General features: G+C 39.1%; 1 protein-coding gene across 1 annotated transcript; it reads left to right on the top strand.

Annotated features, from left to right (window-relative positions):
• Window positions 1-723: 723 nt before the first annotated feature.
• On the top strand, window positions 724-21,233 carry tbx4 (T-box transcription factor 4). The gene is made up of 8 exons (XM_073491622.1): window positions 724-867; window positions 1,377-1,471; window positions 10,518-10,637; window positions 13,357-13,504; window positions 19,077-19,229; window positions 20,013-20,101; window positions 20,249-20,484; window positions 20,578-21,233. The coding sequence occupies exons 1-8, from the start codon at window positions 724-726 to the stop codon at window positions 21,231-21,233; spliced, it is 1,641 nt and encodes a 546-aa protein (XP_073347723.1).
• Window positions 21,234-27,724: the final 6,491 nt, after the last annotated feature.

Here is a 27,724-nt window from a genome sequence, read left to right as displayed (position 1 = left end):
AAAAAGGCCAAATCATCGGCTGGTTTCTAGATTTATTATTAGTGAGCACAATAACACAATAATAAAAATTAGCCAACAGTTTAAATTCACATATTATAAAAGAAATACTGAGGGTAATATCAGAGGTATGTAAATAAAGACTAGCTGTGATTTAGGACTGCAGATCCACGAGTAAAATGGGACTGGAAAGAATATTAAATTATATCAGCTATCTAAAATACAGACACACTAAATATAGAGTAATAATCTAAATAAAATGCAGGTCAACATTATAATCCATTATAACATTGTTTCCGTTTTTACAGTCAGCATTTTTACATAGTTACATAATGAAAAATCGAGCCTATTCTCAGTTAAACGAACGCAGATTCATGTAGAATTTTTCAACTTAGAGGTTAACACTTCATACTTACCCTGCTGGTACAAAGCTAATAGCATCTCACACTCACTGTAAAGGGCAGTGGCGAACAGACTGCACTTACATGTAGCAGTCTATTGAAAATGTGTATTTAAGCAGAACTTGATGGCAGTGTGGTGACCAAAGTTGCATTTCTACACTCACTATGAAAGTATGGGATTTATAATATGTATTATTTGCAGTGGAGAGTCTACATTATATCAGTGTCACATGCAGGTCTGATGTACAGTGGACGTGTTTCTCTCTACTTTCAACAGCTACTCACTGATAAGTCTGACAGCTGAGTATTTTCTAATCCTGCAGAGATGCTGCAGGAGAAGGTTTCAGCTGTGACGGATGAATGTATGAGCCGGGTCCAGAGCGGCAGGGAGACGGATCTCCTTCCAGACCAGTCACGACTGGGCCTGTCCACAGCTCCCACTATTCCCAACTCCAGTGAGCCCGACCAGGTACACACAGAGTCCACGCGGCAGAAACACACAGTCGCTTCTCATGGATGCTGTTCGACTGTCAAAATGAGGACGGGTTATCCTCTGAACTGTTAAAATTTAATCAAATGGACTGAAATGTTGATTGGGATTTTTGAATAAAAAATAATTAAAAATGTGTTTCCTAGCCACATTCGGTGGAGAAAGAAACTGGATCTGGTCACACTAAAGAGTGTATCATGGTAACAGTACCTAACACTGACTTTTCATTAATTGTACTTTGATGAATGAAGTACAATTGAAAGTGTCAAAACAAATTAACTACTTCAATTGATAAAATGCAGTAAAAATCTGGAAAGGATTTTGAATTAGGCATTTACTGCAGATGATTTTACATGTAGCTCTGTAGCGTGTTCACATGCAGGTATTTTCTTTACATGATGTTTTCTTGATTCCCTTTTTCTAGATTATAGTGATGAGATGGTTTGGTGTGTGTGCTTAGTGTTGGAGTGATTCTCGCTCTCTTTCAGAACATTGAGAACATCAAGGTCGTTCTTCATGAGAGCGAGTTGTGGAAGAAGTTCCATGAGGCCAGCACAGAGATGATCATTACCAAAGCAGGCAGGTTAGTAAAGCAGTGAACTCACCACCTATCAGTCAGAGCACAGTCCAGTTATTTTGAGGTTAAAAACTGGTCGTAATGGCCTCATTCTAAATTAGAAAAATCTTTCTAAAAAATAGTACTAGAGTAATTATATTTAGTTGCTTTCCACAGCTGTTTAAAATGAATCATTAAAGTCCCTCCAGTCCAAAATATGTTTTTCTTCATGTTCCTACAGTTGAATGTTTGAGCTTCACAGTGTAGAATGATGTATATGCAGAGTTTGACTCTAGAAGGCTGTTTTTACATTCATCTACTGAAAGTCAAAATTTTCTCTGTGCTCATTGAAAACCCGAGTTAAGAGAAGGGGCTTATGAGCATTTTTTGTGACATCACAAATAGTCTGGAAGACAATCCTGGTCCGATATTTGGCAGAACCAAACATTTGTGACATTGAAGTATGCAGTGCACAAAAACGAGTTACAAGTGTGAAAAAGAAAAAGATTTACACATTCATATATTCTGGAATTTTAAATGAGTGAGAAGAATTAGGTAACATTTTAAGGATTTTAATTTGGTAATCATAGCTTTTTCTGCAAAAACCATGTTAGACACACATTAAAGGATAAGTTCACCCAAAAACGAAAATTTACACATTTACACATGCTGATGAAAAGTGGGGTGAAGTTTTGCAGTTCACAGCTTTGGAGCATTCTCCTAAACAACTGAAGCAGATGAGGACATGTTTTAAAACATATCAAAACAAAAAAAACATAAAATGTCTCTATAGAGCTCAGAGCCCAGAGATCTCAAAATGATTTGAGTCACAGTCAAGCCTGTGCCCCTGCTTCAGATGGGGTTCATGTTAATGAGGCCTTTAGACAGAATGTGACAACGGCTCCGCTGCGCTCTGAAACATTAATTCTAATGGCTGGCACTGCGCCATGGCGTTTTTTCGCTGCACTAGTGCAAACTGCATTCTGTCTGAAAGGCCCACGCTTTTAGCTTGGCAGCTACAGTGAAGATTTCCGCCTAAAACAAGGGGGTGTAAATAACATCTTCTCAGGGCTTCCACAGCCAGTTTCCCCAACAAGTCCCCATCTACTTCAGCTGTTTAGATGAATGCTACAGTGCTGTTTGACTGTGACACTCCAGAAATGTTTCACTTCACCTGACTTTCCATTGGCATTGGTCTGAGTAGATAATGACTGAATTTTAATTTTTTAGTGAACTCTTCCTTTAAGAATGTTTTTGTATGCCTTACTACTTAACACACACAAAGTTTATTCATCACAAATTGTGATGTTATGGTTTGAAGGCTTTCCTCAATGAAAACACTTTCACTGGATTTTCACCATGATGTCAACAGAAACTTGGAAAATGTCCCGTACGTTGTTAGTCACATAATATATTAAAAGTTGTTAATTGTCTTTACACAAAAATGTAAAGTTAGGGGAAAATTACAGAAAAGTGATATTCAATTGATGGATTCATTACACAAAGCGAGTATCATACCTTTCTGTGACCATCTGGTTAGACAGCTAATAATAACATAGAGCAGTTATAATTTTGTCTTTCAGGAAGAAACAGAGAGTTCCTGCAGCAGCGACTACATAATTGAAAACACAAATGACTGCTCAGCTTGTTGGATTTAATGCGACCTGAGGATTAGATAGTGAGGCCTTTGGACATTAACCAGAGAATGAGTACACTCTCAAATCGACCTCCGCCTCTCATTCCTCATGGGATGTTTTTTTTTACAGTAAAAAATGTAAAAGGTCACCACATTTTTTACTTAATGCTGCATAACCATAAGAGATGGGCTTTCCCTTGTCCAACTGATGAAGTGGGCTCTGAATCTTTAAAGCCCTTTGAAGGGCTGTGCAGTCGTTTAACTATGCAGCTGTGCTGGGAAAACCTGTCTGGCTTTACCTACAGTCAGTGTGCAGCAGACATGCTGAAGGTCATCTTTTAGAAGCAACAGCTCTGAAAATGAACTCACACTAAATGACATCAACACCAGGCTGAATTATTCAAGTAGGTTATGAATAGTGCATGTAGAGCTACTCATCGTGTAGAAGACATTCGGTCACATTGAAATCTGTTGTAGCAAAGAGGATGTTGTAGTAGCCCAGTAGATCAGTGTGACATTTGAGCTGAGCGTCCTATAAGTGCAATCATAGCATGTCTCTATGTGTGTGTGTATATATATATATATATATATACAGTATATAGTAAGTGAGACTCATTTTCAGTGATTCTCCAATAAGGTTTTAAATATTAATCATAGAGTAGATAATATAAGAAATAATCAAAACCAGGCTCAGATTATCCGTGAATGCTCTCAATCAAGTAATCACTGCTAACTTCTGTCTGTGACACCACCCTGGACACCAGTGAAGTGTTTGTCTAGTAATCAGAGCCCAATGATTAATTATGAAACAGAGCCCAAATTATATTAGAGACCTGATAGCATCACTAACCAGTGCAGACAAAACAATGGAAATTAAGAAAAGATGACAATGACAATATATGAGAAAGAACAATATGTTCAAGTTGTACTCAATAAGAAAGTCTAATATCTGGAAAAAAAGAGCTCATAGTCAGCTAAGCCTTAAAATCTTAAATCAAACTGGATGAAGTCTGCAGTCATGACAGCAGCTCTGAGAGCTGACGACATGCTCACACTGACAATGATCACATCATATAGCAGCATAATGCGTCTTTCTCAATAGAACATGTCAGAACATGAACATTTGCCAATCAGCACTAAACACAAAATGCAGCTGAGACTGATCAGTTTTGTTATTGTTGGGCCATAAACTAAAGTACTGGACAAAATAACAAATTTGACTAGATGATGCTGCAAGTAATTACAGTTCATCCTATAGGGTTCATGCATGTCCAGAACAAGTTTTATGGCAATCCATTCAATAGTAGTCGAGACATCTCACTTAAAGCCACAAATGTCAACCTCATGGTGATCATGGTGATGCTGGTGAAAAGGTCAGGAGATCATCAGAGACATTTACAGTAATCTTAGAGGATCATGAAAGTCTGTACAAACGTCATGGCAATCCATCCAATAATGACATATTTCAGTCTGGACTGAAGTGGTGAAGTAACCATCAGCCATGCTTGTCTATTCAGAGATCCTAATCAAAGTGAGATGACATTAAAACTATTGTCACATCTCACATCATTATTAATGATAATATAGGTATAAAATGATAATATGTATAGTAATAATTATAATGAATTAACCAAATTAAATTTTTTTTTACATTTGTACACAAACTATGTCGCCCAACATCTGAGCCCTGGGGAACGCCACACCAACTCATTGTAGGAAAAGTTCAGACTAAATTGTTTTACAGAGGAAACCAGACCATACTTGTGTCCAATAAACCAAATACTATACTATACTAATTTACTATTTTTGGAAAGTCTGTAGGATGACATCACTGAAAAGTCAAGTAATATGGCATGAAACATTTTTAGAGTGAAATTCCCCCCTTAGCAACTAACAGAACATCTGACCATTAGTGAGTGATCATCCTCTTGACAGAGAACTCCTTCACCCTGTTGATATTTAGCTTTAGGTCGGATTTGTCAACTCCTGTAAATGGCAGAGACATTTTTTCATTCACACCAAAACAATAAGAGCAGCCTAGAGTCTACTTTGAGGTCCTCCTGCATGCTGACAGGACGGGTGATGGGGGTGATGGATCTGTGTCAAGAAGTGGGAGTAGTCCCACAGTCCTTCTTCTTCATCAGAAATTGCATTCTGCCAAAGCATTAGTTTCATGTATTGGCATGTTGAAATGTTTTCTGACCAGCTGCAGCTGCACAATTATTTCTTGTAGTATGTCTGTTGTGCCTGTTGTGTTGCCATGGTATTAGCTCGCTACCCAACTTGTGTTATTTTAGAATCATACAGATTATATAGTTAAATAGACAGACACCAGGTTTTACACCAAAGATATTTGTCAGCATGGTGATGGACATGTATCCTAATTTCTGGTAGACTCAGGCTGTCTGAGTACCGGCTGCATGAAGTGGGGCACCAGTGCATAAAAAAGTTGTGATGCATTTATATTGAAACCATACATTTTTCTGGCATGTAGGGCACCAATTAGTGCACTGCATCACAATTCCTCCACTGGAGGGGAAACCTTGAGGGAACTTCATCACATTCTCTTACACGTTTGGCCACAGTAGAAGGCACCTTTGCAGCCCTCTTGGCTCTGTATGATCCCAGCTTTTCTGGCTCATGACCCTCAAAATATATGCAGTGTTCTCTTGCGACCCCTCACCATAGGCTGAATTTGTCTTTGAGTTGTACACAGTTCAACTAAAGAGTGATGTATTTACCCTTCTCAGATTGTTTCATTTGAATAACTTTAGCTAGAAGTAAACCTATCTAGTATTTTACAAGAAAAAGCTAAGATTGGAGAAAAATCAGAAAAAATTATTGTGTAATTGTTTCTTTTCTATTCTGTCAACAATCTTGAAGCAGTTATGACTACATTTTTAACCTTGTGGAGGGTTGTGACTCCTCCTTGGTGCTCAAAAGTACATGTTTAGATAACATGGTAACATGTTTAGAAACTTTCTGATCCATAGTGTAGTTGGGCACAGATTGTAAAAACAACCAAGAGGGGAGAAGGTGATACAGGGTATCTCTTAAAATGATCGTGGAAGTGTTGATCTGTAGGGTGTTGAGTTTGATGTGAGTAGAAAGCCTGTGTGAGTGAGGGGTTGAAATGGACACTTCATAGCCATGTCAAAAGGTTAAGTGGTATGTGTATCATTTTAAACATTACATGATGAATTGACTGTCAGTTTAAGCTGCATTCAGTTTGACTTTTGTTTTATAATGTTTACATGTGTCTGAAAAAATTGGTGGATGTGGGGTGTGTTTTTGAGGCGTTCAACAGAATTTTGACAGAAAGATTACTTAAAAACAAAACTTCAAAAGTTCTAACAAACAGACTTCTCAGAGATAATTAATGAAATACACTTCCTGTCACACACGGTAGATAAAACAATTAGATGAACACTAGAAATCTGCATATGTGTTTGTATATGTATATTAAAAAAATAGATGGGACTGTGCTAAAAGAGGGAACCATCAATGAAACCTTTGTTTCGTCGCAACAAACTGATACAGCTAATGAAATCCCAATCGCAGATGATTCTATTTTAAATTATGGTCATCAAGAAACATAAAGCCCTTTATAGCACCATCATGTCTTTGAATGGTACCAATCTAAAGATATTTAAGCTTGATGAAGTTGTGTTTCCATGTCAGAGGAGAGGGAGTGACTATGGGTTCTGAAGATTTGTTCATTTCCAGTAGTAAATAAATCATAATTGCAATTTTTTAGTTTTAGTTTTCATTAAGTTTCACCATATAATAAGCAAAGTGGCATTAATATTTACTGCTTTTCTATATTTAATAATAATAATAATGATCTAACAATACATATTTGTATTATGCTATTATTAACACATATATTGTCTTATTAATGTTAATAAGCATATTATAAAGGACTTAGTAGGGCCTTATTAACTTTTAAATAATGCTTATTCCAAGGACCTAACTATAAAGCGTTACCACGAGTAAGGGGCCTACTGTTGTAACATGTGCAGAGGTGGCAGGGGAGGAGACACAGATGCAGAGCAGCCAGGCCGTCATGCAGGGGATCCCACATTTTCCCGACACTCTGAGATGAAACTTGCTCAGTCCACTCCCATGCAGCACCTAGCTGAGTTTGGTAGACTTGTTATTGTGAGTGTCACTGTCCAGGCGTAATCCTCCCTCTTCAAAGCACCCAGCGCAGCTCTTCCCTCACTCTCCCTCTTTGTACACAGCCCGTCAAGAGAGCAGCGGTGGGTTGATAAGAGGAATCCGGCGCCCACAATAGGCTGAGTCTACTCGGTTGTAGCGCTTCATCATCCCCCCTGACGCTCCTTTTGATCTCGCCGTGGTACTGGAGATTCCCAGAGAGGGAATGGATCACTGGAGGGCCTAAACATGTGGGATTGTTAAGAGAAACAGCTGGCTGGGCACAGAAACACACACACACACCCTGACACTGATATCATACACACACTCTCCAACTTCCATTTCTCATGCTCCTCTTAAACTCACTCACTTAGTCACACCAACGTATGTATATGTTGGCCTTCATGTTGTCCGCCTTTGAAAATCAGCTGTCCAGTTGCAATAACTATGGTTTGTTATGGATGTTTTATAGATGCAGCACAAAGATATGACGTGTTTCATCACATGTATCTAAGATTATAGATTATAGACACACAGGCAGCACTACGACAGGACTGCAACGAAAGCCACTCTGCCTGAGAACAGCTACACATAGATGACAATAAGGATGTATGTTGTATTCAAACATCAACATATGTTATACCATGGTAAATTAACTGGAAATTCCATTGGGAAACCATTTAAAGAGAAATGAAGCAGTTGTAAGTGCAGGTTTTTGGCTAATCCAGAGAATGAACTCCCTGTAAAACCAAGGTCATTCATCACATTGAGGCAAAAATCCTCCTAATCCAATATTGTCATGAAGCAGTCCTGAATAATTTTCAACATTTGGCCAAAAACAAACCACAGTATAAAATGTATAGCAAATAACTGTAAATGGACCGTATTGATATAAAGCTTTTCTAGTCTTACCGTCCACTCAAAGCGCTTTACAACACGAGTCAGCATTCACACACTGGTGGCATGGGCTACCATGTAAAGTGCCACTTGCTCATCAGTCAGGTCAGTCAGCACTCACATACACACATTGGTGTGTACCAATGGAAGAGCCACTGGGAGCAAATTGGGGTTCAGTATTATGCACAAGCACACTTTGACATGTAGTCTGCAGGGGCTGGGAATCAAACCAGCGACCCTATGATTGGTGGACAACCGCTCTACCTTCTGAACCAAAGAATATTCAGTCTACAATGATTATTCATATAGTTGGTCTTCTGCACTCCAGTGGCAACATTCCTAAAAGGTTAAGATGTACAGCTTCTAGTCAAGATCAGGCTTTAACTGAGATATTCAAACACCTAATACACTGGGTTGGGTGGAAATTTAAAACTCTCACTATGCTTTAAACAAAGTGGTTGTTGGTTCATCTAACAGTGTCTGAGAGCTCCTTTCCGACAGTACCACAGGGAGGCTGTGTCCAACAGAAAGTAGGCACGGCTTGACGATCTCTCAATCTTTCCTTTTATTTTTCTCAAAACTACTCCTGTCACTTTTTATGTGTGCAGCCAAGTGCAACATTGTGATTGCCTTTGAGGAGAGACTGTGCCATTGTGTATGCCATAATCCCCATTTGTACAATTTATTAGGTCATTCTGAACATTTATAAAAGGTTTTGCCTTTAGACATGGTCAGCCAACATGTCATGCAACCTAGTTTGTTTGAAGCATCTGCGATTCTAGGACCAAGCCAAGGTAGTATCTAGAGAACCAAGACATATTTTGACCCAACGACACTCACTTGTGTAAAAGATTGTGTTGCATCCACTTGATCTGTCTGGCAGGACAGACATATTTCCACAGTTGAAGCGTGAGCAGCAGCAGAGCCCTTTGCTTGGTAGTTATGGCCACATGTGTTGACACAGGCCTCCATCTGCGCTGTCTGTATAGTGTGAGCGGAGCCAGAGATGAGCAGAGGTCTGTTTTGAATGTTCCTCGAAGATTAACCCGTCTTTCAGTGAGGATGATACCGGGACTGATCTCTCCTACTGATTGGATTTGAAGCCTGGGAGAGAGATGCCCTCAATCCCCCTCCTCTCTCTCTCTCTTACGTGAGGGAGTATTTACAGTAACATGATCAGATGGTGTCAGGTACTATGAGCCTTTGAAGAAGGGCGTTTGCACCAATCGGAACAGTAAGTATGAAAATAGGGGTTTTAATGCTATGCCATCTTTCCAGAAAGCATGCGCGGCTTTCATGAGTCCTCCCATGTTTGAACACGATCCCAGTGGCAGCACCCACAGATAAACTGCAGACCTGTTTGACCGCAGTCTCTTGAGCAATGACGGGTCAGTTATCTAAACTGTTGTCCGATCTGGGGTGCCATTAAAAACCACTTAGGGCTTTATAAGGGGGCGCGGAGCCTTTTGCAAAATTTCCTTTGGCGCAGATGGGATGAAAAAGTTTTTGGTTTCCCAGAAGAGGTCAGGAAAGGTAGCTCCCTTCATGTGTTTTATGGCTTTGAGTGCTATATTAGCATATTCTGTCTTTTAGTCTGGAGGCATTTAAAAGGTGAAAGATAGAGCGTGTTACCGTACTTTTTATGGCCTTTCAGTATCACAAGTATGAGAGGATTTTTTTCTCCCAAGCAAATGGCTGCAAGGAGACAAATCATTACCAGGCCAGAAAATGTGAGATTTGACAGTGAAAACAATGTTAAGAAAATTATCCTGGAAGGTTTGGTCTTATTCTGCAATTAGCTTGGCGGGGTTATCTGTGTCGAAGTAGGTTTCATCCACTTAATGTTCACGTAGAGGTTATTTCAGGATTCCAAGAAGGCAGCTTCTCACCCTTCTAGTCTCTTGGTCCCCTGATCTCTGCAGGCCTTGCTTATCCCAATCCCTTAAGAACATCACTGAGCTGCAGTCAGTGAGCTAATCGGATCTTCATCTGCACTATCCGTGACAATACTACACTTATCCTACACACACAACAGTTTTTAACAGCCAACGCAATCCTCAGAAGACCATCAGTACAAAATACAGACCTTTGGTAAAAGCAGAATTTTATTCATCATCCTCCCTAATTTATTAATTACATTTGCAAAGACTTCTGCTTTATGGACACTGTCATTCATATAGAGATACAAATTTAAATCAAATCCTTCTTAAAGTTTCTAAACCATACTGATTTCTGTTCAAGATTAAGGACTTATTTTTACTAGACTGTACAGAAGGGGCTTTACCTAATTCATCTCATTTAATACTGAAATGTCAAGTGTTGCCTTCCCTTCATGTGAAAGTCAAAGCATTTCTAACACCTTTTCTTTACATTCTTCAACAGGAGGATGTTTCCCAGCTACAAGGTAAAAGTGACTGGTATGAACCCCAAAACCAAATACATCCTACTTATTGACATTGTCCCAGCTGATGACCACCGCTACAAGTTCTGTGATAACAAGTGGTAAGTTTGCAATTACAAAGCTATAAATTACTCATGTTGATGGTCCCCAACGGCCTACTGCTACAGCCTTATCCTTGGTCTGGTATGACCAGTAGCTTAGCTAATAGGGTTAGGGACAATACAAAGTCTTCTGACTTAATGAGTATTCTTTGCTTTTGCTATGGTTGTGTTGTGTTTTCCAATGTCACACCATTTCAATGGTTTTATCACAGAAACAAGCAAAAAACACACTGTCACTTCCTAGTTACATGTTTAAGCTAAGAGGGGAAATTCAGGTGTTTTTTCCTGCTTGTATTCTCAATTAGGCTGCCTAATGATGTTGTTTTTTCAGCAACTAACTCAAGAAATAAGTTAAATAAAGAGGAATCTAACGTGCCGTTATGCTGCACTCCCATGTGGGGGTTCTGTTCTGCATTCAATGCAACCATTTTTAAAATGATGCATTCTAGAATATTGGTGCATGGAAACTACAGTGTGGTTAACATCAGATTGAGCTTATGGCAAAAAAAAAAAACAAGTAGAGGTCAGCGTAATGTTAGGGTGAGGCAACTTAAACACTTGGTTAACATTGGAGAATGTTCTTGTTTTCATCACCTATAATGAGGACTGGATACACTGTTGGAGACAGGAGATGGAGGCCCATTCATTCCTTCATTAATTCAAAGCGGCTCAGTGGCGCATGAAGCCAAAAAAATTTGACTTCCCATGTATAAAATTACCCCTATCTTCCACATTTTGGGGTCCATAGAGCGTGTGCACGAGTGACTTCAACTGACCAAACTGGCTAACTTCAGGTTTAGCCCTCCGCTTACTTGAATGGGGATAACATTATTTGTGTGGCTTTTGTGACATTCCAAATGTTATTGAACTGAGTAGAACGAATTTAAGATTTATCCACCATTTAACAGTCCCTTGTTTTACAATGTAAACTTATGTGAAAGGGTATCTTGTGTCACCCTTTCAAATTGGCTTCATAACCTTGCTCTCTTCCTGGGGGCTTGTCTGTGATGTTGTAAAGTCTGACATGCGACATGCCTATCCACCACCCTGACCTTGACATCCTTATTTTCAACCACGGGACATTAACATCACACTACTTTTTTGTATTGGCACTGAACTAAACAACAACCTCAGAGCCGCAAAAGTCCGAGGTTCATCGCACGTCAGTTTGTTGGCAATTTAATGAATTGTGAGATTGTTAGGGAATTTGCAACACTATATGAGTTAAGATGGGTCCTGCGATATTAACTACAGTGATGATGTGGAACTCATTTGTAGTTCAAAGCTAGTTTTAAAACATTCATTATTTTATTGTGTGCAACAGGGACCCAACTGCAATCTTTTGATGCTTGGCCCTAGAACACGTTAATCTGGCACTGGCTATGGCCCTCAGATGTTCTTGTTTCTTCTCTTCGTGTGATGGAACTACGCAGTGTCATTATGGGTACTTCCTGCCTCAGTCATGTCTATGTTGGGTAAATAACAGCCTTTAAAAGAGGCACTTGGCTCCTCAGCTAAACACAATTCACTATAAGGTACACGGCAATTACTAAAGACAAGACACCGAGAGCAGATTATCTAAGCAAGGCATGGTCTGATAGCTAACTGTTACTGTAGATCATCATTGGCTATAGCTATTTACTGCAGACAAAGAGAAGGAAAAATCCTGAACTGGTCTCAATATTTCCCAGATGACCGTGTATCTGGAGGCAATAACACTGCAGTTCTTCATCAGTATGACATTAGAACCAGCACTGCCTGTTGTCCATGGGGGGAAGAACTGTAGAGAATTTTGCAAGGAAATCCTGAAAAGAACGTGAAACCTCCAGCAGAAAGAAGTCATTTTATAGCCATTTGTTACTGATCTGGGGTATGGCCTGTAGTTGGTGGGTTCTGGTGTTCCTCAGCGACACCTTGGAGAAGCATAATTAGTAATGATGTTTTAGCAGAGGCCACCTCCGTCCAGTCTTAGGGATTTAATACTGTGAGGATTGAGAGCAGTGGTGTTCCACACCTCTATACAGCTACATTATAGAGGAGACTTGGTTCATGTGGTGCCACGTATAGAGATTTTTAGTGGGCTATGTTAGATTAACTGAAACGCATTCTCTAATGCTTGAATGTCATTTGCTCTTGAACACAGCCAGGGACAACATTATATATATACATGTATATATATATATATATATATATATATATATATATATACACACGTATATATATATATATATATATATATACACACACGTATATATATATATATATATATATATGTATATATATATATATATATATATGTATATATATATATACACACATATGTATATATATATATATACACACATATGTATATATATATATATACACACATATGTATATATATATATACACACATATGTATATATATATATATATACACACATATGTATATATATATATATACACACATATGTATATATATATATATATATATATACATACATACATATATATACACATATATACATGTATATATATGTATATATATATGTATATATATATATGTATATATATATACATATGTGTATATATATACATGTATATATATGTGTGTGTATATATATATATATATATATATATATATATATATATACATACATACATATATATACACATATATATATACATATATATTCTTTCCTTATTACAGTTTGTTTCAGCACTCTCAATCTGTTTTTAGGATGGTGGCTGGCAAGGCCGAGCCAGCAATGCCAGGCAGACTCTATGTGCACCCTGATTCCCCCGCCACAGGAGCTCACTGGATGAGGCAACTGGTGTCGTTTCAGAAGCTCAAACTAACAAACAATCACCTGGACCCTTTTGGGCATGTGAGTACTTGCAAAGAATATTAGTACTTTCTATGGCTTAAGACCTATTCAAAGAAAGGGTTATTGTTTTCACAAACTGTATTGCATTTCCAATTTTGCCATCATCACAATAGTTAGTAATAACATTTTACTCACCAATTAGATTGTTAAATTTTGAGAACATGGCATCAGTTCTCAACATAGTTATACAGTGTGTCAGTTAAATATGGTTAATATGTGTCAGTTGTCCTAATGGACTCTGCTATAAAACCGTGTTTTTTCATGTTCCCAGACTTAAGCACTTAAATTGGTGGGTAAAATGTCAACCAACTGGAATGAATGATTGAAATGACTTGCTACATCCCTAATATATCCCTCCAATATGTCTGGTGCACATCATCGAGACTAGGAATCATGGAAAAAACTACTAAAAGAAAGCCTATGTTGTTAAAAAAAAAAAAAGATGGAGAATATAATTTTCCTTAATGTATTCAGGAGGTACCACATTCAAAACAGGTCCAGTGGAATCAAGACAATTCCCCAAAAAACAATGTCAATCTCCTGGAGACACTTCAAGGAAAGTCAAGGAATCTGCGCAGTCAGCAGGATTCATACTGTAAATGTCTTGTAAAGTTTCAATCCAACAATCCATTCAATAATTGTTGAGATGTTTTCAGTTTGGACCAAAGTGGTTGACCAACTGGAGGCCATACAATGCCATTCCTAGTCCTAACATGGCTAAAAATACCACTCCAAAGTCAAAGAAGAGACCACAGCATATCAAGTGTTATTCAGGTTTTTTCAGTTGTACAAATGATGAGTGACGTGTTGAAGATCTGCCCTGTAATACACAGTACGAAAACAAGCGTACTAAACAATACATAATTGTCTAAACAGGGTGAAATCCCTTCATATTGTACAACTATAGACACAAAGATAACTTGTGTGTGAAACATAAATTCCTTTTGCTCCCGACTAGTTATCAATTTCAGCTCTGTCTATTCCAAAGCATACCTCCAACACTCCAATATATAGCTGAAATTTTGCCACTAGAGTAAACTTTGTTTAGCTAAAAATTCAATCCAGAGTCAAAAATGTAATTGCAATGAGAAGAAGGTATTTGTGGACCATTCAGTTTACTGATACGTAAGCAAACAGCAAAATCCTGAAGGTTTGTCACTGGCAGATTTCTGAAAGAAGAATGAAAGAAGCTGAGGAGGCAGAGGCTGCAGAGGGAGGTGAAGAGTGTGACTGTGGCACTGCTCCCCAGGGGGACTCTGGGATAGCTTGTCTGAAGCCATCCCATCAATGGGCGGGCTCATTAGGTTCATAACCTCTCAGATCAGTGGCGGGGCCTGCTGTCAGATTGAGTTGAGTGCCTGGCCAGTGATAAGGGCGAGTAATGAGGACAGAACAAGTTTGAGGCCAGTCAGAGCCCAGATGACGCCCAGACCAGGAGGTGTGTAGTAGGGCTGTACTTCTCACAGTGGCGTAAAGGAACTCCCATTCAGTACTAATTATGCTCAGTAGAGAATGTATAAAAGTGACTAATATAACTGTAGTTCTCACTCTTCTTCATTACTGGTACTGCCCTGTATGACAATGTAACATTATTTTAGACTTCAGTACAAATTAACAAGTACATTTTCCAATTTTTGGAATTCCTCAGATGATGTCCTTTTTTCAAATGCAGGTCTGTGTCCTAATGAGAAAAGGACAGGCGCCATGTACATTTAGAAAATTGGAGGTCTGCTCAGCATCAGAAATACAACCTGTCTTCTGTTTACTGATAGCAAACAGATGTTAGTGATCTCAAATATATTTGCTACTGTTAGCCAAGAGATGTTACAAGACAACTTCAATGGAGATGATTTGTTTTACACACTGTTGATGGGGTGGTACCACCACAAAGAACAGTCCAGAGTCATTAATACTATGGTCATTTGGCCCAGCATCCCAAAGAATGACATTCATATTGGACAATACCACCCATGATGATTTATACCACTGCCAAGGTTCAGCACAAATGCACAGAGTATTATGCCTTTTATGTGGCAATGTGGAAGTAAAGATGTGGAGGCATTGATTAAATGGTAAACAAAATGGACTTGCATTTCTATAGTGCTTTTTCCAGTCTACTGAACGTTCAAAGTGCTTTTTAACACTTGTCACATTCACCCATGCACACACACATTCATACACTGATGGCAGAGGCTGCCATGTAAGGTGCCAACCTGCTCATCAGGAGCAATTTGGGGTTCAGTATCTTGCTCAAGGATACTTTGAAGTGCAGCCAGGGAATCCAGGGAATCAGCGGCCTTCTGATTACTGGACAACCCACTCTACCTTCTGAGCTACAGCTGGTGGATGTGTAGCACATTTGACTTTTATGCAAGAGATTGGAATTTGTTTCCCATCACAGACCTAAAATTGATACATTATATGTAACAAATACTTAACATAATCTTTCCCTGACAGTTTGATCATTTCATGCTATGATAGTATAATAATACTTATTGTCCTGTCAGGAACTCATCCCAAGCACGTATCAGTCGAAGAAAATATTCATGTCTGAATGTTTTTATATCAGAGAAGATGAAAGCAAATACCTTCCTTAGCTCCTCACTGATCTGTGTAAGGCCTCCCTGATCACTGCATTCAGACAGTCACCCAAGAGTCTCCAGTATCATACTCAAACAGCAGCCAGACAGCAGAGCAGACAAAGGTCAACAGAGAGCCTCTGGTGAACCAGCCAATAGCTTATCTCTGTCTCCAGCCTGTCTCAGCAACAGGAGCATGTGAGCACAGTGCCATTTGGTGTTCAACCTGAGCCTAGCTCCCTGTGCCCTGTTCAACCTTTGCCTCTCTCTGGGAGCCCCCTGGAGGAGAAGGCTCCTCAGGAGAGTGTCTGGCAAATAAGGAGGTGAGCTGAGGTGCAGAGCTTGATGCTGATCTGCCCTGACAGAGCTGGACTAGTGATGACCCTTCCCTACTGTGGCTAACGCTTCGCTGGGCACAGCACTCGGCTGCGGTGAGCGGACTGATGCTAGTGAGCCGACCTGCAGCCACCCAAACAACCTAAACACTGAACACACTCAACACATGTTGCCTGCTATACCAATATCCAAAACATTTAGATTCTGAATCAAGGGTGATGCAGATGAAAGATGCAGAGAATCCGTTCACTGAACTAATTGATTGAATTCACAACTCCTGCCCCTGAAAGGATCAAATTCCATGAAGGATTCAGCAAGGACAGAATGGTACCAAGCATTATACCCACTGCATGTTTTCTAACAGTGGTAAAATAGATTTTTACTTGACCTTAAAATTTGCCTTATACAGCTAACTAAATGGCTAATGACAACATCAAAGAAAGGCATAAACAAATTATAAACACTCATTATAAATAGTTTGATCTCATGGCATGATTTTAGGTGTCTCAGACTCGCCCTGACTTAAGTGAGCTGGTCAGGTAGTCAGATATTTGCATGTCACGATTCCAAAATAGTGCACAGCTGCCTATAAAATGTCCACAGTGCATAATGCAAAGCAAAAAGCAATTAGCGTCAATGTTCACCCTGAGACTCACAGATTGTGATGCCCACTCCCATACCATCAGTGAGTGCTGGAAGGTTTCCTCTCAGCCCTTCATGCAGGCTTGTAAGTCTGCATTGATGCGCATGAGGAAATTAAACCCAGTTTACAGCGTTTTCAGTTAATACCACATTCACATCATTTGGGGAGGAAGATGTAAGTGTGATTTCACTCTAAAGGAACTATCATTATTAATGATTTCTATTGCTGTGTAATGGTTCAATGATATATTTAAATGTGCTGAGGGTAAAAATAGTGCTAAAAGAAAACATAGGAATGACATTGAGGAAAATACTTCCAGGTTGTGAGTCCTCGGTTCTCTAATGGAAATGATGTCTTAGAGCTCAGCAGTTGGCTTTATATTGGAGTGAAAGGAGGGCCAGATGAGTTGCTCTATGTGTCTAATATTGCTTTGGATGGGTTTACTTTGGAGTTGAAAGTCCAGTGTGTCTCAGATGCTGAACGGTATCAGTGCATCTGTATGAGATGCTGAGGGTAGTGACAAAGCGTCAGTATTTGACGAGCTGGGAATGAGAATGGGTTGAAATTTTGCATAAAATATGGTTACTTTTATTGAGAGAGTTGATCACACATTTAATTAATGTAAGTTTACGTCAGTGAGGGTCTGTGCTTAGGGTGGACATTGGGAAAGAGTGTCATACTAATATTTTACAGTTTAAAATATACATTAATCTCCGTAGTTTAGTGTACAAAGGTGTAATATTTCTGCATACTTAACGTATACTTAATCAGTGTAATATGAAATTGCCTCATTTCATGACACACATTTTCCAGTATCATATTAGGGAAAGCACAGGTGCAATTAATCACATGAATGAGGTCTGCATTCTATTTAAAACTGAGGTTGGTAAGATTGTAGAAACCAGTGGGAGCAAGCTCAATTTTGAGTGTCCATCCTCAAAAATCCAACTCCCTCCGTTCAAGCCTTCCTTCCTTCCTATCAATTTCACAAATTAACACTGAATACTAATTGTTTATTAATACTTAATCTGCTCGATTTCTGGATGTCTGCTAATGGACACTATTTTCCCACAATTCATTACACAAAGGAAATGGAAGATCTACTCACTTCTGCAAAATCATTAGGTGGAGGTGAAACAGGTTGTTGGCTGTCTGTTGGCACTTGCCGTATATGATTTCCTAATACAAATGAAAAGAACATTAATTTCTTGTATGCTAACAGAAAAAAAAAATTTCGTACATAGTGTACAGTTCAAGAAATTGTGACAAGATAACAGCAAAGGAGACACAGCTGCAACTAATATAACATGGTGCTCATGTTTAGGTGTGCTAGTTTGCAGGCATTGACATTACATTGTCTACTGTCACTGCTTACTCATTAGCTAATCATAGGAAATGGATGTGTTTAACTTGTACTCATTGTGAATTTTACTGGCAGCAGCAGTAGCAGCAGCATTCTGCATTCAGTGACACTTCCCAGAGTTCCCAGAGGAACACTGTGGCGTTCATTTGATGTGACATCATACAAGAGCTGCTTTTGAATTATGTCCCTGGACATGAACATGAACAACTGGAGTCTCAATGTTCATGTAATCAGTGGCTGTAATCAAATTCACTGTATATTGATTCACTACCTAATAAAAAAGGGGCCAATCAGAAAAACAGCCTTTGTTTCTGAATGGAAACAATATTGATTGGTTACTGTAGACATAGCAAGAACAATATAGTCCCTATCTTCCAGAGCATACCATAACAGTCTAGTAGATCCTCTCTTATTATCAGTACATTAGGTGATCAGGGTATGTGAAACTTCATCTGTGTGATTTAGTGTTTCTTTACCTTGCAAGCCGGTTAACTGTCATTTTCTTTGCAAGCCAGTGGTGAAAAACAAATAATAGAAAAATGAATGACTAATCCCTGACATCATGACAGCAGCGACACCAATGGGGCTGTTCATAGATTTTGCTGGAACAAGTTTAAAGTGAAATGTTTTATCTTTTCTTACCTTTCCTAGATCATCCTGAACTCTATGCACAAGTACCAGCCCAGACTACACATAGTCAAAGCAGATGAAAACAACGCCTTTGGATCCAAGAACACTGCCTACTGTACTCATGTCTTTCACGAGACGGCCTTTATCTCTGTAACCTCCTATCAAAACCACAAGGTACATCAACTATCAACAATATACACTGTACTACACACATATATACTACATACAGATGACAAATTAAAAGAAAAACCAACATAAAGTGTCTTAGTAAGGTCTTGGGGTTTTGAGCCACCACAAGTTGCCAGAACAGCTTCAATTGCCTTGCCATTGATTCTAAATGTCTCTGCAACTCGGGGATAGAGCACCATTCAACCAAAAAAAAATATTCCTTCATTTGGTGTTTTGATGATGGTGGTGGAGAGCTGTGTCCAACAGTTCCTTCCAAAATCTCCCATAGATTAATAAATTAGGCTAGGATCTGAGGCCACAGCATATAGTTCACATGGTTATCATACTCAAACCATTCATTAAGCCCTCATGTCCTATGGATCAGGGCATTGTCATTCTCGAAGAGACTAGAAATGTTTCATTATAGGATAAAGGTGATCACTCAGAATAACGTTGTATTGATCCCCCCAAGGAGACAAGTGGACCCAAACGATGCCGGCAAAATGCCCACCACAGCATAACAAAGACACAGTTGCTTATGTTTCTCCTTCATTTATTCAGCTTTTTCCTTTAATTTGTCACCCAAGGGTAATAAAGGGTAGTGAGTGTGTCATGATGTAGATTGATTAAATTGAACTATTAAACTATTGGTGGTGTAGGGGTTCCTGTGCACCACAGCAAAGGACCTTGAAAAGGCTGGAAAAAAGCCTGTGTTCCATAAACTGCTTTAACTATGGTTTGGTTCACATCAAACAGAATAAGATCTTAAATGAACTATCATTTTCCTAGATCACACAGTTGAAGATAGAAAACAATCCATTTGCCAAAGGATTCCGAGGTAGTGAAGAAGGAGATCTGCGTGTTTCAAGACTACAGGGGTATGTTTACATAGAAAACGAATCATGAAAGTAAAGCTGATCCTCTAACACACTGGAAGTCTCATAAACTTTAGCACTCCTTGCCAGAGTGGAACTGTAGGCATGGCAAACTGATTCCTTTCTTCTTCTGTTCCTGCTGCTGTATAGGAAAGAATATCCAGCAATTTCAAAGAACATGGTTCGCCAGAGGCTCATCTCCTCCCATAGTCATCTAGCAGGGAAGCTCGGAGCAGGAGTTCTCACCGGGCACCCTCAAGTCCTGTCCTCTTATCAGTATGAGACTGGGGTTCCTTTGTCTGGCTCCGACTCCCAAGATCCCATCTCAAACCACTTCCCTCAGAACAGAGATCCCAGCCTTTTGTACCACTGCTTTAAACACAGAGGTATGTTCTCAGCTACTGTTCTGTTAGCCATTTTACAGAATCAGATGTTTCCAGTAAAAAAGAAACAATGCAGTTAACTATATCACTTTTCAGATAATGCCCGACACCTGGAGCTTGGATGTAAGCGGCCATATCTGGAGTCATCGTCTGGGGTCTCAGAGGAGCATTACTTTCGCTCAGCTCCCTCTTATGAGTCGCCCTTACGGTCTCATCCATACTGCACTGAAGCAATCACCTCTAGAGAAGCTTGCATGTACGGTAGTATGGAAACAGAGTCTGGATCTGGGGCAGGGGACACAGATGACCTAACCAACTCCTCTTCAATTAATTGCAACATGTGGGCTACAATGCAGCCCTACCCTCGCTATAGTGTGGAGGGTGTCCCATACCAGCCCTTCACTGCTCACTTCACCAACACTGCCACGGTCACGCCTGTGGTACCGCACCCTGCGTCATCCATGGCATCGCGACCACAAGCTGACTTGGGGGTCTACAACTCAGCTACGGTCCAGAGAGGCCTGCCTGTCATACCTCCCTCATCCTCCTCTTCATCCTGCTCTCCAGCTGTTCTGGGATCCAGAGATAGGTCAGGTCATCCACCTCTGTACCACAAGAAGCCAGGATCACCACTCCGGCCTCACAGAGAGTTCTCCGCCTATCCCACACAAGGCACTATATCCATCCGGGATCCATCCTATCAGTATCAAGTGGGGCTGAGTAGCACAGGGACTCACTGGACTGACAGCTAATGACGACAACTGGAGAATCCAGTTTTGTCCGGTGTACAAGTCTGAAATTAATCAAGGTTCAATACCCCACTGTGGGCTGCTGATGCCAAGCAATGATTATGAACTTCAGCCATGATCATTTCCAAATTGCACTCCAAAGCCCTTTACATCCATGTATTCTCACTGAAGCACTATTACATACAACACTGTATGTGGTGAACAGTGGCTGACCTCTTCTTTACTTATGCAGATGTGTAGCATATGTACTATCCTGTGATCAGATAGGGTTGTTTTTTAACGCTCAAATACAAAGTTTAGGTTTGAGCAATGAAGAGAAGTAGTACTGAGAAGTAGCAATGAGGATCATTTTTCAGACAACAACATAGATAAGGGAATATCAACAATTGCTGTGCTTGTTCTTGAGGAGAATGAGAGGCCTAGATATGTCAAATATGAGTACATGATCGCCTCCCACTGAGGCTTTTATTATTTCTTGCAGAGCTCCACCCAAGTAGAGCATGCTTAAAGGCTTGTGCTATTCTATATTTTTCTTAGTTGGCAAAAAATCCAATGAAAACACCAAAACTAATAGTATGTTATTCCATCTCCCAATTCTTTCTGACTTTCCTACCTTGTCTGTGTCACTTATTTGACTCAAAATAAGTTACAGCAGCTGTGTTTATGGTAATAGATGAAAATGTCAACCTGTGCAACAGGGATTTGTTGACAGTAAGAAGTCCTAATTATTCACACGTGCCAAAATGAGATTTGCTACAATTTGATGAATAGGGTAAAAGTGTACTGAGTTCACTGCCAAGTGAGATTGATCATATCAGAATTCGGAGAGAAATTTAAGTTGTAAGAGTTGTATGAGAAAAGACTTAAATTAGCCTGCTGTTTATGACAGTCCTTCCCAATGATGTACATTCAGAGCAATTAAAAAAAAGTGAAAAACACCTATTATGAGAGTTGTTAGAGTGTGGGTCTTATCCAAATCCTATCTACAGGTCTATACTGTATGGTACTAGTACCATGTTGTGAGTTCAAGCATAAGTACTTTGGTTGGTTGTCAAAGCTTGGCTCCGAATTCATGACTCCAAACTAGATTCTAGTGAAACGGGACAGTAAAGAACTCTCAGGCAGAACCAGATGGGAGCTTAAAGAACTGTTGTTAAGCCATGGTGAGTACCGGAAAGGAGAGCTGCACACAAATCCCACTCCCAAATGACTTACTTGGAAAAAATTCTCGCAAGACTGCAAATACAAAACAGCCTGAGCAGGCAGGGAAGCTGAAAGAAAAGGTTCTCAGTAGCATTACATACGGGAGAGTTTGAACTTGCATTGACAAGGAAAGATTATTTGTAAGATATGATGGTGATCCCTCATGCATTGTGCATTGTCCCTTTATTTCATGTTGTTGAATTCAATATAACATTTTTGAATATATTGACATTTTTGCACACCTGCCAAATAAACATTTTCATGTCTCTAACTGTTTGCTATATTTAATCCACTAGTAAACTTCATTACACTCACTTTAAATTGTTTTTGTTGAAGAAATTGCAATTACTATTAAATACACTATTTTTGACAGCCCAGTATTCTAATGAATTGCTTTTATTCTGGATGATTATGCAACTCAGGATGTATGTCTAATGCCAGTGAAGGAGGTATTATGCCCTTAATGTAGCATGCAGGAGATCAGAGTCGTGTTCAAAGATAAGCAATTATCATTCACTAACCATAACCCTTTTAATTAAGTGTAAGTATGATATTTTCCTAATCCTTATCATACTGTAGTTGCCATGTGCAGAATTTGAGAAACACTGGCATTGAATGTAAATAATAGCTTTGCAAAATCATCCAATATGGACATTCTTGGACATGTATGGTAATAGGCTTCATTGAAGCACGAGAGAATTTGTCCAGACATGGTCCAGAAGTCTTAGACCCATGAATTTTTACTGACACAACTTGTCCATTACGGAACTGGTTTCATTGTACAACACTTTGTTTATAAAATATAAACAACACTTCATGGTGCTATCCACTAGAATCAAAAAGATCCACTTCCAGTGGAGTATCTACTTGAGTAACAATCAGTAAATGTCAAACGGGTCTGCGACCAAAAGTCAAGGTAAAGCAAAGGTGTTGAAAGGAATGTAGAGAGCAGGATAGGTACATCAGCATACAGCGTACTGCTTTTTCTCACAAAGCTCTCATTAGATCATGAGTTATGCTGATGGCTAGGTCCTGTTTCATGTCAGCACCTCTTTCTCTATCTCTTTCTCAGCTTCATTTCACATGAAGGGAGGCTCTACACAGAGAGCTACCACTCAAATCAACAAATCATCAGCCAGCTATCTTGAAATGCTGAGCTATAACTTACCTGATAATAGTGATCAGCGATTCATTTAGCTGTCAAAGTACAGTTTCAGTCACCAATGTTATTCTATACCTGATTTGCTTAAACGGCTGTACTGGGGTTTTTGTACATTTTTAATTGCAAATAATGTTTAGTCTAATTTGGCTGACCATTTTCAAACAAATACTATGCAGCTTTTGCTGTTTGTTTATTTTTACTACTGTTCCAGGCTGCTGTTGTCTTCCATTCATTAATTCCACCAAGGAGATTGTGTTTTCACCTATGTCAGTTTATTGATTTGTTTGTCAGCAGGAATACACAAATAACTACCAAATGGATTTCTAGGAAGTTTAGATGAGGGATGGGTCTTGGCCCAGAATAGACCCCATGAACTTTTGGTGTGGATCCACATAAAGGGACAGGTCCAGGATTTTTTTCTCAGTTTCTTTAACATTGCAAGATAGGGTGTTCTTCAACTTTTGTATTGATTTCTCATGGAATAATGCATGGATCTTGATGAAAAAAAACAGGTGTATTAAAGTGGCTGGTATCTATGAGTGAGTACAAGTTTATGCAGATCCTAGATACAGTGATGTTAAATTATGGTTAAGCAGTTAAATTTAGAGTGATTCAGGGCTGTCCAGTTTGATAGTGGATTAGGCTCGACTAAATTAAGGGGGACCTGTTGGGCCTTGGCAGAAGTATGTGCTCTTCTGAGTGCCATTCTAGTTTCAATGTGGTATAGAATCAAATGACAAACTCTTGAAACTTTTATTTTTTTAATTTGTGTACTCCATCGCAGTGAACGTCAAGTATGCATGACTTCTTGTCAAAATTTGTCAACTCAAAGAGAACAGATATGATGCAGAAAAGAAATGGAAACCAGTGGCTGTCTGGAATGACAACTACACCACCACTGAATTTGCTCTATTACATGAGTAGTAGATTAGGATACACTCGAAGAGACTGGGTTGGGCATGCAATATAGCAATTTGTGATAATATAAGATTAAAATCTCTGTGTAGAATGCAAAATTGTAAAATAATGTTAAGAGTCAATGCAAGATTTTTCTTGGGATCCCATTTATTTGAACATTACTATGGACACAGTTTCATGCATATATATTCTAAATGTCATCTTGGCACCAAAACATAAGAATTTATACAATGGCAAAAACACTATGCTGTTGTCTCCTCACTCCTTTCAAGCTTCATCTTTAATATGGATGAGAGAGCAAAAATGGACTGCTGCTGGGGCCAACCATATCTGTAAAAATCACAAAACAGTTTGATAATTTCATTAAAAAATATATATATGTTTTACATAAAATAGTCATTGGTTATTGCAATTCTGAAACACTGTATCCAAAACAACTGCAACATTTTTAAGTGAGGAACTCTGACATTAAAAGGAAAGCAACTTTAGATCGCCAAAGATCCCTGACTTCACTTTAATAGTCCAAGTTTTTAGTCAAAGCCTTAATAGTGCATTAAAGGGCAGGGCAGGCATATTGAAATTTATGTTATCTAACTTTCCACATAAAACCCCAGTCAATCTCATTATAAAGAAGCCAAGTTTAAGCCCCTTATGGAGCACAAGTTAACCAAGCTGAGTATGTATCTCCAGTGAGAGAACCTGGGCCTGCAGTCCATCTGGAAGTCATTGGGGAGAGATCTGGCCATTCCCCTCTCCCCTGCGTAGCACTGCCCTTGCCTACTGTCGTCCCATAATCCCATCTAACAGCCGCCTGGGCCGGGCTGGCCCATTCCGACACACTGACGGGCTTAACTTGGCCGTCTTGTAAAAAAGAAAAAGCCCGGTTTTTCGGCAAGCCACTCCAAAAAGACACTTTAAATATCTGAGGGGGATTTAATATCAAGTCCATTAGGGCTTTTCTCGAGCCCTGTAAATAGTCAATTAGTGGATAATTCTGATTTGATCCACATGCAGAAAGATCTGCCATGGAAAGGACGAGGAGAGTCTGGGGGTTTTCTCATTTGGCTCTCCATCAGATTACCATCCATGTGCCACAAGTACAGGGCAACATTGTGCATTACTAGAAGTAAAGGACAGTGAACATGCTGAGGTGTTTCATGTCTTCTTTTCCTTACTTCTTCATAAAAATGATTCATTGTGTACAGGAAGCCAGAAGAACACAAAACTCAAAGATGGATTACCAACAGCGGGCATTGCTCAGAAGAGTGGGAGGCTTGAGGACTGGGCCAAAAGGGCACGCTATGGGTTCAAAGCTCTTGTGGAGGGACATTAAACTGTGTTTGTGTCCCTTGATCAAACATACAGCTGGTTGGCAGCAGTATAAACCAAAGCTAAATCTGCTGAATAAAACAGGATCCTTGCATTTCAAAATGGCTTTAGATAAAAGCATCTGTAAAAACTAATAATCATGACAATAAATTCCTGGATTAGACATGCAGACAGGAAAAAGACACAGATTATTTACTTTGTAAATTGGACAAAAACATTTTACATGGGACAAACACATTTTTTGGAAGAGACATACAATGTCGGCAGAACAGAGACAAACATACAGTACAAACTGTGGCTTTGAAGCTTTCTATGAAACAAATCAAAACCCAAACAACTATCATAATCCATACCAAAGTAAGACATGCAGATACTCAAATACTATTGTGGAGAACTACAGTGAAACACTGCAGATTGCACAACAAAGACAGACATGCTCTGCCTCCGCCAAGAAGGCTCATAAATTATCAGGAGCTTTGGTGCAAAAATGTTCTTGAACTGCTTGTGAAATAAAAAAAATGAAAGGTAATTTCTCTTCTTGATGACCCTTCTTTGCATTTCACCGTTTACATTTCAAATATATATATACATTTTAACCTGTCAACATTATTCAAGCATGGTTGTGAGTGCTTACCCCTTGCTGCCACAGCATTTTTATGACTGGGTGGATTTTTTCATTTAAAAAGAGGATTTCTGTTAAAACCAGCACTGTTTAATATCAGAGTTGCGACACTCTTTGATCTCACCGCCATGCAGTCACGTGGTTCATGGAGCTCTCAATAGTTCCAAACAGAGCCGTTACCCGAAAACATGGGGACAGATTTGAAATACTATTTATTAGTAGACTTTATGTATAAATGAATGTTTTTAATGGTCTGATGGGAATCACAATACACTTAAAACTCACTGTTAATTGTGCCTTGGCCCCCAGATAACAGTTTTTAGCATAACATAACTATGAAAGATGTAGCTCTAATTAGCCGAGGACAGGCCTTTGTTAGGATTTGTAAATTCGAATGAAGAAAACACATGTGAGAACTTAATAAATTACATATTCCTTTACAGAACTCACAGAAAAAAGCTATCTAGTCAGTGCTTGTGTCAAAAAAGTGAGTTTTGTCCTGAAATTGGTATAGTGGATAAAACTTGTATAATCCACTGTCCCACTGATTTCTGTTCTGTCTAATTCCAGATGGAAGGGGTGTGTTCCCATAATGCTTAGTACTGTGCAGCAGTGTAAAGTAACTGCACATTTACTTTAGGTCTGTACTTACAGTTTTAAGGTACTTGAGCATTTCCATTTGTGCTCCTTTCAACTCCAGTACATTTCAGAGGCATAAGTGCTATTGCCACATTTTTGATAACTTACTTTCAGATTAAAATGTAATCAAATAAATGATGTAATATTTGTAATATTATGGATAGGATGATCAGAATGACTGACAGATGATTCACAAGACAGCCAGCAGTATATATAGTGAATTGCTCCACCTTTGTCAGCTGCAGCATTATTGTACATATTAGTACATCAATGTTTATAATTCAACAACATACATTATGAAGTCAGCCATGGTACTTTTACTTCTAGTACTGTCAGTATTTTTTGAAAAGAAAAGAAAAGTACTTCTTCCACCACTGATTTACAGTATGTATACATTCATGTTTTTTCCTGTGCTCCTGTGGTCAGACATTTGTTCAATAGTGGAAAATAAACAAGAATAGTAACTGCATTCAAAAACAAAAAACAATTTGTAATGGAATATATCCAGGGAGAGTGCAGATACGTTTTTCCATGAATGGGCAGTTTTCAAAGAAACTTGTTGGACATCCTACAGGGAGAGACATATGTCAGAGAGCAGGCCAGGAAAGGCATACAAGGATT

The sequence above is a fragment of the Pagrus major genome, chromosome 2 (assembly GCF_040436345.1).
Source record: "Pagrus major chromosome 2, Pma_NU_1.0".
Lineage (NCBI taxonomy): Eukaryota > Metazoa > Chordata > Actinopteri > Spariformes > Sparidae > Pagrus > Pagrus major.
This window is presented reverse-complemented; position numbering and strand designations above follow the sequence as displayed.